This window comes from Ovis aries, chromosome 5 (genome assembly GCF_016772045.2).
Source record: "Ovis aries strain OAR_USU_Benz2616 breed Rambouillet chromosome 5, ARS-UI_Ramb_v3.0, whole genome shotgun sequence".
Classification (NCBI taxonomy): Eukaryota; Metazoa; Chordata; class Mammalia; order Artiodactyla; family Bovidae; genus Ovis; species Ovis aries.
This window is the reverse complement of record NC_056058.1, coordinates 47,903,088-47,917,286: the sequence shown is the minus strand read 5'-3', so window position 1 is coordinate 47,917,286 and position 14,199 is coordinate 47,903,088. Positions and strand designations below refer to the sequence as shown.

The window sequence follows — 14,199 nt, the reverse complement described above, 5'->3', positions numbered from 1 at the left end:
AGGTTTTTAAAACATGCTGTAGCTTCCATCTGGTTGCCATCCTCTCGGCTTGCTCACTCTGGTGGGGGCGTGAGCCGCTCTGCGGGAAAGAAGGCCCACCTGGCACAGACCACAGCCTCCCACCCCTGCCCTGTGAAGGAGCCTGCAAGTGGGTCCTCTGCTCACAAGCCTCCAGAGACACAGCCTCACAAGAGACCCAAGCGTCAGAACCTTCCACTTGGCTGCTCCTGGATTCCTGATCTTCAGAAGCTGTGAGTGATGCTTGTTGTCTTGGCTGCTGAGTTTTCGGGCAGTTTATTACATGCTAAGAGAAGCTAATGCAGTGATGAGATCTTAGACCAGGTGACGGCAAACAGAACTGGTGAGTAGTAGCTGGCCCCAGCATACATTTCAAAGGGAAGAATCTGTGTGACATATGCATAAAGACATCCAAGTGGAGAGTTTAGGAGACCGCCAGTTATAGAACTAGTTCTAGGTAAAGTTGGCATTTGGATGGTATTTAAAGCCAGAAATCTGGCGAAGATCAGGAGTAAGCAGAACCAGAGAGAGGAGGCTGAGGACTGAGCCCTGGGACAGACAGCGCAACTTGGACCAGCTAGGAAGAGGAGGAGGGGCACCCCGTGAGGAACAGGAAACCGGAGTGAGGTGCTTCGGAGGCCAAGGGAGGGGCTGTGGGCGGGGAGGGCCTGTGCACCTTGGCCACTGACGGTGCGGAGAGGAAGATGGGCGTGCAGAGCTGACTGGAATGGCGGGAAGTGAGGAAGGGGAGATAGGACAACACACTTTAGGGAATGGGGACATAGGCTGGGAAAGGACAGCAGGTTTAGGAGGTCTGTAAGGCAGCCATCATCATGGTACAGTTACAAACCAGGGGGATGATTCAGGAGGGGAGGGGTGACATCCAGGGAGATGTCAAGGATGCCTCTGAGGTTCTGAGCTGCACCCTGAAGTGCAGACGTGTGAATTCCCATGGTGGGTGTGGGGAGGCACAGCCCAGTCTGCTCCCTCCCTGGGCAGCACCATCCAGGAGGCCAGAGCATGGCATGCTGGGGGCAAATCCAGGAGATGTCTGATGTAAAACTCCACTCTATGGGAAGGCAAAGAAAAGGACTCTGACCCCTTAGACTTGGTTTCATAGTGGACTTTATTGGGAAAAGTTAGTGTAGAAAACATTCCAATTCATAAAATTTAAATAAAGTAAAATTATACCTTGTAGTTATAGTAATCGCTATAGTAATCACAAATAAGGTAGTCTAAATTATTGCCTAAGCAAACACTATTTTGTCAGGCTTCTCTCCTAAGCCCAAGGCAGGAAGCACTGCAATTATTAGAAGTGAACCCAATGATGAATTTGCATTTGAAGCTGAAGGAAGTTAAAAGAGCATGTTCTGATTATGGCATCACAACATTCTAGCCTGAAAAAAAGCAACTTTATTAATGTCCCACAGCAGAGTACATTAGTAATTGTAACCATGCATTAAAATCCTTTCATGTTATAAAGAGACTAATCTGTTTTCTTCGTGATACATTGTTTTAATTAGTTTTGTGTGGTCTGTCCCTTTAAAGACCTGTCTGGGAATGTTCCTTTCTCCAAGGCCTCCTAAGACGCCCGGGATGCTTGCTCCGGGTCGTCTTTGGTCATTTCCTACCAGCCAAGTGGCCAGAACCGGGGGAAGCCCCTCCCTGAACCAAGGTACAGGCAGATCCCCTCTCCCAAACCTACTGCTGCCACCACTAGGAGGACAGGCCTCTCAACTTGGTCAACAGTGTCACTAACACGTTCATGTAGGAGTCTCTTTGGTTATGGAATTTTTACTTTTAATTATTTAGGAGTATAAAAAATATAGCTAGATATATGCCCCTGAATTCTATGACTTAAACACAAGTACGTCCTTGCAAAATTCACTAGGTTGGCCAGGTCTCAAGAATCTATTTCCCTATGGGATCTAGCATCAGTGTTCTATTTAGCAAATATACGTGAGTGAAGAACGGTGAGGGATCTTTAGGAGGGTCCGGGCAGCCTTAGATGCTGTCCATAGCTTTGAACTCACTGAGGGCCTGCACGGGGTTCACATGCTTCTTCTGAGACGCTCTTTTAATCTTGGTCTGTGTCTCATCCTGCTTCTCTCTCTTCACCAAGGGCTTTTTCTCAGGTGCCTTCATCTTCCACGACACAGCAGGGAGGTTGAGGGATGCCATCCCCTGGGACTTCTGGTATTTGGTGGAGGCCACGTACGACGCCTTCACTGTCTGCACCACCGCATTCATCAGGTTCTTTGCGGCTTGGATCAGGGACATGGCGCTGTCCACCTTCGAGGCATAGACAGGAGGTAAGGAGCACGGGCCAGGGTCTGGGGTGGGAGGTCCAGCCGGCCTGTCAGTCCCCGACAGGGAGTCCCCACTCCCCCCGGGCCAGAAGCAGCCCTTGTTCCTGATCAGCTCTCCCAACAGCTAGGTGCTCTCATCCAAACACCCTGAAAATGCCTGTATTTCAGATCTTCTGAAGGGAGGAGTGATAAAAACATAAGGTACCATTACCTTACCTGCCCTACCCCTCAACAGTTTTCACTCAAACAAGGCGGGGGACGATCTGCTGAACAAGCACTGTGAACAGCCACAGGCATGGGGTGGGAGGCTTAAGTCAGCCACCTCGACAGAGAGCCCCATGCTTTCAGTAATGACCCAGGGGGCTCCCCTCACATTTAAAGAAGATGGATAACTGTCCCCAGAGACAGGGGCATTTGATGTTGGAGCAGGTAAGCAAATGGTCTACGTATGTGCAACATTCAAAGTTCTTTGAAAGGAAATCGTGTGGGGTTTAGCAGATGCCACAGGGCTTCCATGGAGGGAGGTGTCCTTGTTCCCCTAGGGTGACAGGTCCAGAACTGTGTGATGTGACCTGGGAAACAGCAAGGGGAGAGAGCATACTGGGGCTCCTTGAGGGTGGAGGGGGGTTTGAGAAAGGCTGTACGTCTCTGCAATTTCTGAACAGGCTCACTTTCTCTCTAGAGGAAAGAAAGGAGGATAAAAATACTCTTTCCCACAGAAGCAAAAGGGAAGAGGCCAGCGCAGTAAGGGCTCCTAGCTGTCACCAACCGTGTAGCCCTCAGCCTCCGAGAGGGAACTTGGGGCCCTCCCCCAGCACGTCCTCCCCGCTGACAGGCAAGACTCACCCCGGAGACGACCAGCTCCCCACCGAGGTTCTGCACCTCGGCCTTGACTTTGCTGCAGATGTTGAGCTGGTGGCAGTAGAGGGCGATGCGCTGAAGGTAGGCCAGCAGGTCCTGTTTGCAGGCTGAGTCTGGGCACTGGCGAGAGAGCAGACTTGGCACCAAGCACTCTGAGCCCAAACACACCCACTCCTAGGGCTATTCCGACAGGCCCAGTCAGTGCCCCAACTTCCACACTCGGTGCTGCAGCGAGGGTGAGAGAGGGTTATCCAAGTACCCCGGCTGTCACCACCCTCAGCGACTCTGCTGGGGTCCCTGCCTCTGGAGAAAAGTGACAGTGCCATGAGCTAGAGCAACGGGCTGTCTGCTCAGAGGGACCAGATCTGCTCAGTTGTGAGCACACTGTAAACACTTGATTAAAGGAGAGTCGTTTTAGGCAAAGATGGAGAACAAGTGAATCAGCCAAAGCAAGCAGAGCACCTCTCAGGTTTTGACGCAAACACCTCCCTTCTGTGAGGCTGGGGTTTTCTGTTCTCAGCAGCTCCTGAAGCATGGCAGAGCCAGACCTCATTTGCATTTTAAGATGGTTGTGTAAGAAGACTGTGTTAGGAGCTGTGTGGAGGGCGGAGCAGGGAGTCAGTGAGGAAAGGCCACAGTATTGTGGGCACAGGCTGTGCACGATGGGCTGAGTGGGGCCTGCTAGAGGAAGAGGCCAGACGGCGCTCACATTCGTGTGGCCAGCAGACGCACTGGGGCTGAGTGCCAGGTTATACGTGAAAGAGGGGCGTCAAGGAGGGCTTCCCAGTCTTTGGCTTTGGCACTGTCACTCTCCTGCAGCCCTGATGCAGGCTGAGCATGTGGACACTTGAGGGAAAGCAGTGGGAAGGCTTTGTGACTACAGCTGAAAATAACTTGTAAACTTTCCTGGAGGTTTACACATTTTTTTTCAGTACATCAGTAGAGAAAAGGGATGAAGGCTAGGTGGCTGGGAACATAGACATCTGTCCCCACTTGGGCACATCATGCTTCCAAAGCACCAGACAAAAGAGCTCCTGATTCTTACATGAAATACACCCACAAAAGGCTCTTACACACTTAGTTTCAGTATATTATTGGGGTTTGCAGAATTAGCTCCTACCCAGAGCTATCCTAAAGAGATCCGAAGAGCTAAGAGTAAAGGCTGGTTTTAGCTTCCAATCAAGGCAAGATTTTAGGACATACACACCTGCTCCAGGGATGTGCTGTAATGCAAACTGAGCCTATCTTACAAAACTTGTCAAAGAAACAGGAATTCAGAAATCCTTAAAACTCTATGCTGATGTTAATCAAGCAGGTTGGTGAGTTAAGAACACTGTTTGAGACTGGGAAAGTGCTGTGGCTCATGAAAAAATCCTGTAAACACCCCTGGGCTGCCCAAGCCCAGCATGACCTTTAAGGCCCGTGGGGCAGGTCTGTTACTTACATGGTCTGCGATGGTGCGGCCGAGCTTATCCATCCTGGAGCCTGCCTCAGCAATTTTCTTGGCGGCACTGATCACATCGGATGTGTTTTTGAGTGGTCCTTTACCTCTGAAAAAAGGGAACAAGGATGACTGTAACTAAAGCCCTCGTAGGTGGAGGCTCAACGCAAAGTATGCCCGGAGCAGCACATCCGGCCTGTGTGAGGTGGCCTGCGGGGGGCTGCTCACCGGGTGAAGTCCGTCATCTCCATCATGATCATGCACATCTGCTTGGCCAGCACGATGATGTCGTTGCCACTGTCGTCCCACTTGGACACCTCAGCATCCAGCTTGCTCTTTTCTTCCTGAAAACTGGCGACCTGTTCCGCAATCTTTGCTTTCTGCTCCTGGGGAAGCTGAGCCATGATCGCCTGAAATCAGAAGCACAGAAAGCTCTTACATAAAGAGAATATGAAGTTCTCACAGTGCATTCACCAAGAATATTTCCACCAAGCAGTCTATGACATAGGTAGGATGATGCGTTAATAGGCTTCATTTTGCCTGAAGAGCCATTTATTCTCATTTTGTGAAGTTTATAGCTTCCAGACCCACTTTCAAGAATAACAGGGTATGAGGGGTTGAAGGCTAATGCACAAGCTTCATGATCACACCTGCTCAGGGACAAAACCTGCTTAACTTAATTCTTTAAAAGTTTCATCCTCTGAAGTCAGAAAAATAAATCACATTTATATTAGACATAGGTGGAATCTGATTTTTTAAAAAAAGATACAAATGAACTTATTTACAAAACAGAAACAGCCTTACAGATCTTGAAAACTTAGAGTTGATTACCAAAGGGGAAACGTGATGGGGGTGTGGCTGAATCAGGAGCTTGGCATGAACGCACAGTATTTTATACATAAACCAAGGGCCTGCTGTATAGCACAGCGAATGCTACTCAATATTCTGTGATAACCTATGAAAGAATCTAAAAAAGAATGCATATGTGTATAACTGAATCACTTTACTGTACACCTGAAGTTAACATAACATTGTAAATCAACTATACTCCAATAAAATTATTTTGAAGAAAAATAAACTTCCTTTAACCTTAAAAAAAAAAAAAAAGTCATCCTCTGCCTCCTGTCATGGGGATGAGGGAGGGGCTAATGCATGCAGGCCTTTCCCTGGTGGCAGTATATACATCGCCAACTTTCCAAGATGACCCAGAAGTCTTAAAATGCAAGTTTTAAAGAAAGCAGAAGAGAACCTGCTGCAGAGCACACTTCTCAGGCACTCAAGACGGCACTCACACCTGAACCTGCGGCACCTGGAGGCCCGCTGCCCTCCTCAAGCCCCAGACTCGGGCCTAGGGCTCCTCTCCACTCAGCTCCCCAAGTGCTAGGACCCAGTGGGGCTTAAAGCAGAGATGAACCCGCTGTTCAAAATGACTTCTAAGGGGTGAAAAAAGACTCCTTAGTAATATTTCTTGGCATCCTCCCAAAAACATAAATGCAATTGATTGAAGATTTAACGATTCGAATGAATGCAATGGCTCTGATTTTCTTGAATGTACCACTGTTATTTTTTTTCCCCATGAATAATTAAATAGTTCATGCCCATGGTATCATTGAGATAGGCAAAGACAGCAATCTTTTTTGAGTTTCACTGTCCTATTAACAAACATTGCATTGACTGGAGCATAGCGCTTTCCTGACTCAGGGCTCTTCACAAGCCAAAGCCTCGGTGCAGCTGAGGGGCCCATGTCCCTGCCCTGCTCTAGCTGAGGAGACATTCTGGATGGACCTACAATGGACTGGCAGGTGCCACACTTAGGGTAAGGTTCCACTGCCAGAGAAAACGAGAGGGAAAATGGGGTTCTCAATAATGAGAGTTTTTCTGGAAAAGAAAAAGCTAAGAACAGGGAGAGACAGGGATGTCTGCAGGACAAGTTAAACCTAGTCCTTACCCGGGCACTCTGCCCAGCTATTAGCTGGTCGTCTTCTGTCTGGACACTTGTCCTGCTTCTGACATCGAAGTCTTCCGTCTCAAAGTCAGAGTCATCCAGCTCCTCAGGGGTCTGCCACCAAGACAGAAATGACAAGTCAAACACAACCCTGGGCCGCCAGCAGCCCCAAGCCCCTGGGCCCACAGCCCCAGGGTCTGATGTAAAGACATCCAGAATTTTCTGTAGTATTCCAAACAGCCATGAGAAATAAAGTTAAAATTGCTCAATATTTGAACCCTGCTTCACTGATGCATGTGCCAAGCAGTCCGTTCAACAAACAGCAAGCAAAGGCACCACACCAGCATTCCCAAAGGACCTAGAGGGTTTCAGTTTCTACCGAAGAGTCAAGACTCTGCTTGACAAAAGGTTTTCACTTCATATACTTCTCCAACACCTGCATCTTAAGACAAATGTGAGAGTTGTTCTGGGTGGAAAACGTACTGTAGTAAAAATAGCAGTTTCATACATTAAACAGATTCTTATAACTTTGCCATTTTTTTATGGAAAAAAGAAAATTAACTGAATTAATACTGGGGTTTCTCTTAGGTTAGCAAAGGTTGATCTGAGGAGTAAAAACAGGCAGTGTATTTTTATGTACTTTTATTAAAGGAAGAGAGAATATGGCAGATAAAGTCTGAGTAAATACCAAAGGAACTGATAATTTTTTTGCTTTAATTATGAAATAAAAATTCTTATTTTGTTCACCCTCCAGCCTCTCGTGATTAGCTGCTGACTTAAAACATAATGTAATCTTCTGGAAATTATCAGCAACAGGGCAGCAGGCAGAACAGCTGGGGTTGGCTCTTGGCCCAGCCGGCCGGCCTGTGACAAGAGGGCAGTGAGGCAAGTCCCTCATCTGCACCACGACCTAATCCAACCCCAGCCTGAGGGCTTCCTGTGAGGAAGCAACCGGACTGCCCAGAGTATGTTGGGTTTGTACACGTGTGAAGGCGGGGCCTGCCCTCCGTGTGGAGGTGAGGACAATGAGGGGTCACTTGAGGCACCAGTGAGTTACACGTCAGTGCAACACCTGGAGTCCAGCTGCTTGTTGGCCATTGTGATTCTGGAGTCACAGACACTTGAGCCTTGTAGTGAGGGGTGCCTCTTAACAGCATCTCTACTTGCCCACCTTCCTCCATAGCCCATCACAGACCCAAGAACTGTTCTTACCAGGGAAACCAAATTATCTTCTATCTGTTCATTCACTTGTTGAATCTCTGTGTGCCAAGCAAGCAGTTCTGAGCCCTTAAGGTACAGAATGACAGAGACAAACATCCCCAATCTCACAGATATAAGACTGCAGGCACCCAAGGATGTGAACAGCGAGACTGGGAAGCAGCTGCATGAGTCCAGGTGAGAGGTGCTGGTGCCCTAGACCAGGGCAGGAACCATGTTCAGAATCCCTATTTATTAAGAAGGTAGGGCAACAGGATCTGCGGATAAATCAGATTCAGCGTATAAGGCAAAAAGTGGAATCAAAGGTGAATCTAAAGTTTGGGCCTAAGCAACTGAAGACAGACGTGTCATCAACTGATGAGAGAACTGAGTGCAGAGATGCAGAGCTCACTTTAGGGATGACAAGCTTGAGGCAGACAAGCGAGGGGCAGCAAGCAGGGTGGCTAGAGGAGTGGACCATGGGAGTCAGCCTCTCACTGGTTTCCTCTCATCTTTATGCTCCAAGCGAATGAACACAGTCAGAAAAGAGACAGGTGAGAATCTATGCTACAGGGTGTACCCGTGGTCCCAGGCTGTGAAGATGGAGGAGGAGGGACCAGCGAGTTTTCTTCCGATGGGAGAAATTAAGGCATGTTTGTCTGCTGGGGGAAAAGTGCTGGAGGAACAGGGAACGAGACCCAGTGCAGGGAACAGGCTCAGCCAGGAGCAGATGTTCAAACCACCTCAGGATCCTCGGGAACGATGGATCTCTGGTGGCTCAGAGGGTGAAGCGTCTGCCTGAAATGTGGGAGACCCGGGTTTGGTCCCTGGGTCGGGCAGATCCTCTGGAGAAGAAAATTGCAACCCACTCCAGTATTCTTGCCTGGAAAATCCCATGGATGGAGAAGGAGCCTGGCGGGCTACAGCCCATAGGGTTGCAGAGTCGGACGTGACTGAGTGACTTCACTTTCACTTTTTTAGGATCCTCAGTGAAACGGTTACCAGGGCCAGACAGGTAGGATGGGGCACAGGTGGGGAAAGGGGAGGCAAGCAGGAAGGTAGGAAGTGTTCCCAGACTGTGTAGCACCAGCAGTCCCCTGACATCCTGGGTCCAGTGACCCCAGTCAGATGACTGTACTTTTATGCACCATGTTCAGCAGAAGACAGAATTTCACTAGGGCTGTATTTTGAAAGGCAAATAAGGGGAGTAAAAGGGTGCAAAATAGATTGTACTGATGAAACAGAAGCTGGAATAGGAGTGAGACAAGGACCCAAGAGGCTGAGGGAGGGTTGCAAGTGGGGAGGACCAACCGGCTGAATATCCTGATGGACTCAAAGCATTGTTGGAAGTCACAGAACCAAAGGGAGCAGCTGACGGAAGGGATGATGGGGATGCTGGTTATGACAAGGACCAGGCAAAAGAGGCTAACTACAAGGCATCAAGAAACCAAGAGGCCCTGGGTTGGAAGGATGGTTCCTGAATTAAATCAAGACAAAAAGGAGGAACTAAACCAAGGCTGCTGCAGACCTACCCGTCCTTGCTCCCTGAGCCCTCCCAGGTGACCACACCCAGGTTCCATCTCACCACACCTGCCAGGGCCTCTTGTACTTACGATCCCACACAGCAGTAAGCACACAAGAAACAGCTACTACATGCCAGGCCCTGACCTGACCTCCAGTTCATCCCATCAAGCTACCAACACCATCATCTGCATCTTAGAGAGATGCGGGAACTTGCTGAGAGTCTCAGATGTGAGGAGGAACCCTGCTTCCACAGAACAGGCCCTGGATGTGCAGGTATCCTGGGGTGTGTGCAGTGCCAGCTCATTTAAAACCCCAAAGGCATTAACCTCAGACACTCAGCAACTCATGATTATTAATGTTTCTTCTATTCTCTGTCCGCATGCAAAGAACTTTGGAAAAACAGGGCTGCGTTTTGCCATCACTGGTGCGCTTGACCCAGGGACCCCTTCGCACCTCTGGGGGCCAGGCCTCCCTGAGCATGGGCTGCTCTCCAGCACAGCAGCAGGGGTGAACAAAGCAACAGGCTCCCCCAGATCCCCTCCCAACCCCCAGTATGTGCAGGTGACCCGGGCCTGCAGGAACACCCAGCAGCCAGCCATACAGTCCTTGAGCCATTCTTGTTGCTCCTTACCCCTGAGAGAAGTGCAGTAATGCCCAAATGTTGCTACGTTGCATACAGAATGTATCCAGCCTGATGCAACTACCTTAGAAATGGCTTCTGTTTCCAGCTGAGGGGGTAAAAAGGGGGACAGAACCCCGTCCGCCTTGGGCGGTCGGACTAGCAAACCATGAAGGTGTAACGGAAGCTTCCCGACAAGACTAGACTGTCAGCAGAGGCCAGCAGCCGTCTACTCAGCAGGCCTGCCTTCCAAATGCTGGCTCTGTGGCTACGGCAGGGCTGGCCCGAGCCTGGGGGTGACTCCGGGAGAGCTTGGCACAGGTCCTGCTCTCCACTTCCAGAGCAACACATTCATGTTCAAAACAGCGTGTGAGGCATCAACTGCTATGTGAGTCCCAGCCTAAGACACGGGATGATCACGGAGGAGGTGGTTTCTCAAAACCCTACTGTTCATGCCCAGGGGACCCCAGACACTGCCTCAGACGCTGAGAACTGCCTCTGGCTCAGAGAGGACGGGTCAAACGGGGCCCAGAGCAGGTGGCACTTCCCTTCAGCCACGGTGAGAGGGCTCGACACTTGGCCCTAGAGATCAGGAGCATCACCAAGGGCTGCACAGCCCCTCATCCTTCCCCTCAATACCCTTGGGCTCTAGTACCCTGCCTGCCTGCCACCCCTCTGAGGTGAGGAGTGCTCCATGTAAAGAACAGTTTCAACCTGAATAAAGGAAATATTCCCTTCTCTGAAATTCACTGAGGAGCCTTTATTTTCTATCACTGCCCTTTAACTCAAGAGGAAGCCTCAATTCATACTAGGTCCCCTTTTCTCAGCCCAAGTTTGGGCTCTAACTTGCAACTAAAAGTCATTTTAAACAATGTAATTAAACATATCTCTTCCTAACAGCCCTTAGATTCATGGTTTTAATATATTGCCAACACATCTGTTGAGTTCCAGAATGATGCATTGCTCAAGTTTAGCAAATGATAAGAAGGAAGCTGTTAAAACATCTGAAATGCAGTTACTCACCCTTATCATCAACACCGCTTTCCTGATGTCCCGGATGCCATCGTACACCAGGCGGGAGGCATCAATAAACTCGTTTTCATCCATGGGCTGGGCAGGGTCTGAGCTGAGGGCTTCCACAGCCGCTTCCACTTGCTCAGTAAAACGTGGCATGACTGCGGAGAAGAGAGATGATAACATCACCACCAGCCCTCCTAAATCCCTCAGTCAGATGCAGAGAGGCAGAGTGTATGATGAAGAGCCTCTGCTTCTACCTATGTGAGAGGTATTTATAGTTCAAATAAATTAAATGCCATATTTTACAAAGACTTGAATCCTCTTCTTTGTCTCTGGCCAGATTCTGGAACACAGGATTTAGATGGCTGAGAATTTGAATTGGGATTAACTAGAGGCCTTACTAGAATGGGACTCTCCTTAATTTAGTGTGTTCACTAACTAGAGATATAACTCAGAAGTTCAGAGTTCAGAACGACTCCCATTACTACCTGTGGGACACAAGTAAGGGAAACGTGTTTGTGTGGTCTTACTGTGGCTGACCAATGACTCATAAATCCGATGTACCTTCCAGAACTCTTGTCCGAAAACCAAACTGAGCCCCAGTGTCCTACTTCCTAACCAGAGGGCCATCTGTGTGTGAGGAGCACAGGTGAGGGAGGGGTCCCGCACCTGTGTTGGAGAGCAGCTTGGTTGCTTCCAGCACCTTCTCTGTGTAGACTCCTGGTTCATAGTTGTCCATCTCTGAGGTGACAACATGAATGACCCGGGCAGCCCGGCCTCGAATTGCACCAGCTGTGCGGTCTAGCCCATCCACATCTTTCTCTTGGAGAGCAATGACACATTTGTTCACGTCTTCCAAAATGTGATTCTCTGAGGAACAAACAAAAACAGCTGAATGAGGGAGGAGGCCTCCCACCAGAAGTGGACGATTTTAAGCTGGCATCTGTCACTCATCCAGTGCTCACTGCGTGCCAGCTACAGTGCCAAAAGCTTTGCACATCATTCACTCAAGAGACCAGACTACCCAGGGATCAACTGCCTGGAAACTGGACCTGCAATCACCCCAAGAATAACCATCTTTATTCCAGGTTTAGAAGAGACAGGCAGAGACGCCCATCTTTCAGAATCCTTGATAATTTCTTTCCCTTAAACAATTTCATTGATTTTATATCCCAAAGTCTAAATTAGAAGACAAGGTTCACTATTCCCAGTCCCTTGCCCCTCGCTCCAGGAGATGCCAGTGGTATTCAGACAAACGACCAAGACATCAGGACAACTCTGGAACATGAGAAGAGCCTGGAAGGCAGGCAAAAGCCTCGTGGAGTTGGATTTGGAAGATCTACCAGAACTGTTTTTCCTCAAAGACAAAGCTTGACCCTGGGTATTGGGAACCCCAGAATGAGGAGTTCACGTTAACCTCATCTATAATAGCAAAGTAGGAGCAACCAAAATGTCCCAGAACAGAGTAATAAATTATGGGCACTGGGCAGCCACTGAAATGGATGAAGATCTGCAGGGGCTGACCCAGAATGGGAAAGGGAATGTTCTCACCACCAGGAACTGTGCAGTCCACCAGCAGAAAGCCCTCATGATAGGGCTCACAACGCATGGGGCCGGTGGGTGAGCAACACAGTCTCCAGGTCATTGTCTGGCTATTTTCTTCCTGCTCAGAAAGCAGCTTTCCTTAAGACACACAAGAAATCTGAGAAGCAGTGTCTGTTAAAGACATGCTCCCTTCCTTAAACCAAGACAGTTCATGCACTGGTTTTTCTGGAAGAGTCAGGACAATTAGAGCAAATGTAATCTGTTTAAGAAACACATCTGGGGACTCCCCTGGTGGCTCAGTGGTAAAGAATCTGCCTGCCAATGCAGAAGACACAGGATCAGCCCCTGATCTGGAGGACCCCACATGCCACGGAGCAACTAGGCCCATGTGCCTCAGCTACTGAAGGCTGAGAGCCCACACGCTGCAACAGAAGCCCCCCGCTTTCTGCAACTAGAGAAAAGCAGGTGCAGCAATGAAGACCCAGCAGAGCCATACATAAATAAAATTATAACTAATAAAGACCGAGAAACGCAGCTGACCATTTCTTTCCCATCCTGGTTACATTATGCTTTTGACTTGTCATGATCTAGGACTGGTTCTGATTTAATTCCCTTCTAAAAGTTATTACCCTTCCCTCACAGCCTCTGCTGACACAGTCATGTTACATAACACAATGTCTAGAAGAGTGATTACAATAGCTTTACCTCCTAAGATACCTCAAACAAGCAAGTGGACATGATGCTGTTTCCTCTTATCTCAAGGGGAGCCAGAGGCACATGCAAGTACTTAGTAGCTCCAGCAAACAACAGAGCCACCACAATGCCCTGCCTGTGGGCTTCCAGATACCCAGCAGGCTCCAGGAACAGGGCCCTCCATTCTGAAGTTCCCTGGAGATGGCAGGCATGGCTTGCACCTACAAAACTAAACCTACTCTTACCATGTGATACAGCAATTTCATTCTGTGGAATTTTTGGAGCTAAAGACATAAGTCCACACAAAGACCTGCACACAGATGTCTACAGCAGCTTTACTCATAACTGCGAGAACTAGGACACAATCGAGGTGTTCTTCAGTAGGCGACCTGAAATACTGTGGTACATCCAGACTGTGAAATATTATTCTGCACTTAAAAAAAAAATGTGCTATCAAGTTATGAAAAGACATGAAGGAACCTCGGAGTTGCCAGGTTTTGGAGCAGGAAAGAGTGAATACGTAGAGGACAGAAGATTTTTAGGGCAATGAAAACACTCTGTATGACGCTATAATGATGGCTACATTTGTACACTACCAAGAGTGAAGAGTGTTACTGTAGGTTCATCAATTGTAACGAATGTGCTACTATGATGGGGGATGTAGGTAACAAGGAGGCTGTGCATGTGTGGGCACAAAAAACAGAAGAATCTTTGTACCTTCTTCTTAATTTGGCTTCCTCTCAAATTGCTCTAAAAGTCTTTTAAAAAACTTTTTAAAAATCATCAATTAAAATAAATATCTTCCCAAGGAGCCAAAATATAGCACTGAAAAAAGGAGGGGTGGGGGGAGAACGAATTGCCACAAGACAGCTAACAAGACTATAATTCAGCATCTTGCTCCTTGGAAGGAAAGCTATGACAAACCTAGACAGCATATTAAAATGCAGAGACATCACTTTGCTAACAAAGTAGTCAAAACTTTAGTTTTCCCAGTAGTCACGTATGGATGTGAGAGTTGGACTAGAAAGAA

General features: G+C 48.5%; 1 protein-coding gene across 6 annotated transcripts in view; it reads right to left on the bottom strand.

Annotated features, from left to right (window-relative positions):
- Window positions 1-1,126: 1,126 nt before the first annotated feature.
- The window catches only part of CTNNA1 (catenin alpha 1), a 332,795-nt gene continuing 319,722 nt past the window's right edge, over window positions 1,127-14,199 (bottom strand). For all 6 annotated transcript variants that reach the window (XM_060415818.1, XM_060415817.1, XM_004008841.6 and 3 more), the window contains 7 exons: window positions 11,601-11,801; window positions 10,938-11,089; window positions 6,578-6,688; window positions 4,858-5,039; window positions 4,633-4,738; window positions 3,174-3,308; window positions 1,127-2,310 (listed from right to left, as the gene is read on the bottom strand). In XM_060415818.1, coding sequence (XP_060271801.1) covers window positions 2,023-2,310; window positions 3,174-3,308; window positions 4,633-4,738; window positions 4,858-5,039; window positions 6,578-6,688; window positions 10,938-11,089; window positions 11,601-11,801 — 1,175 coding nt within the window. In that variant the 3' untranslated portion in view covers window positions 1,127-2,022. The remainder of the gene's footprint in view (window positions 2,311-3,173; window positions 3,309-4,632; window positions 4,739-4,857; window positions 5,040-6,577; window positions 6,689-10,937; window positions 11,090-11,600; window positions 11,802-14,199) is intronic.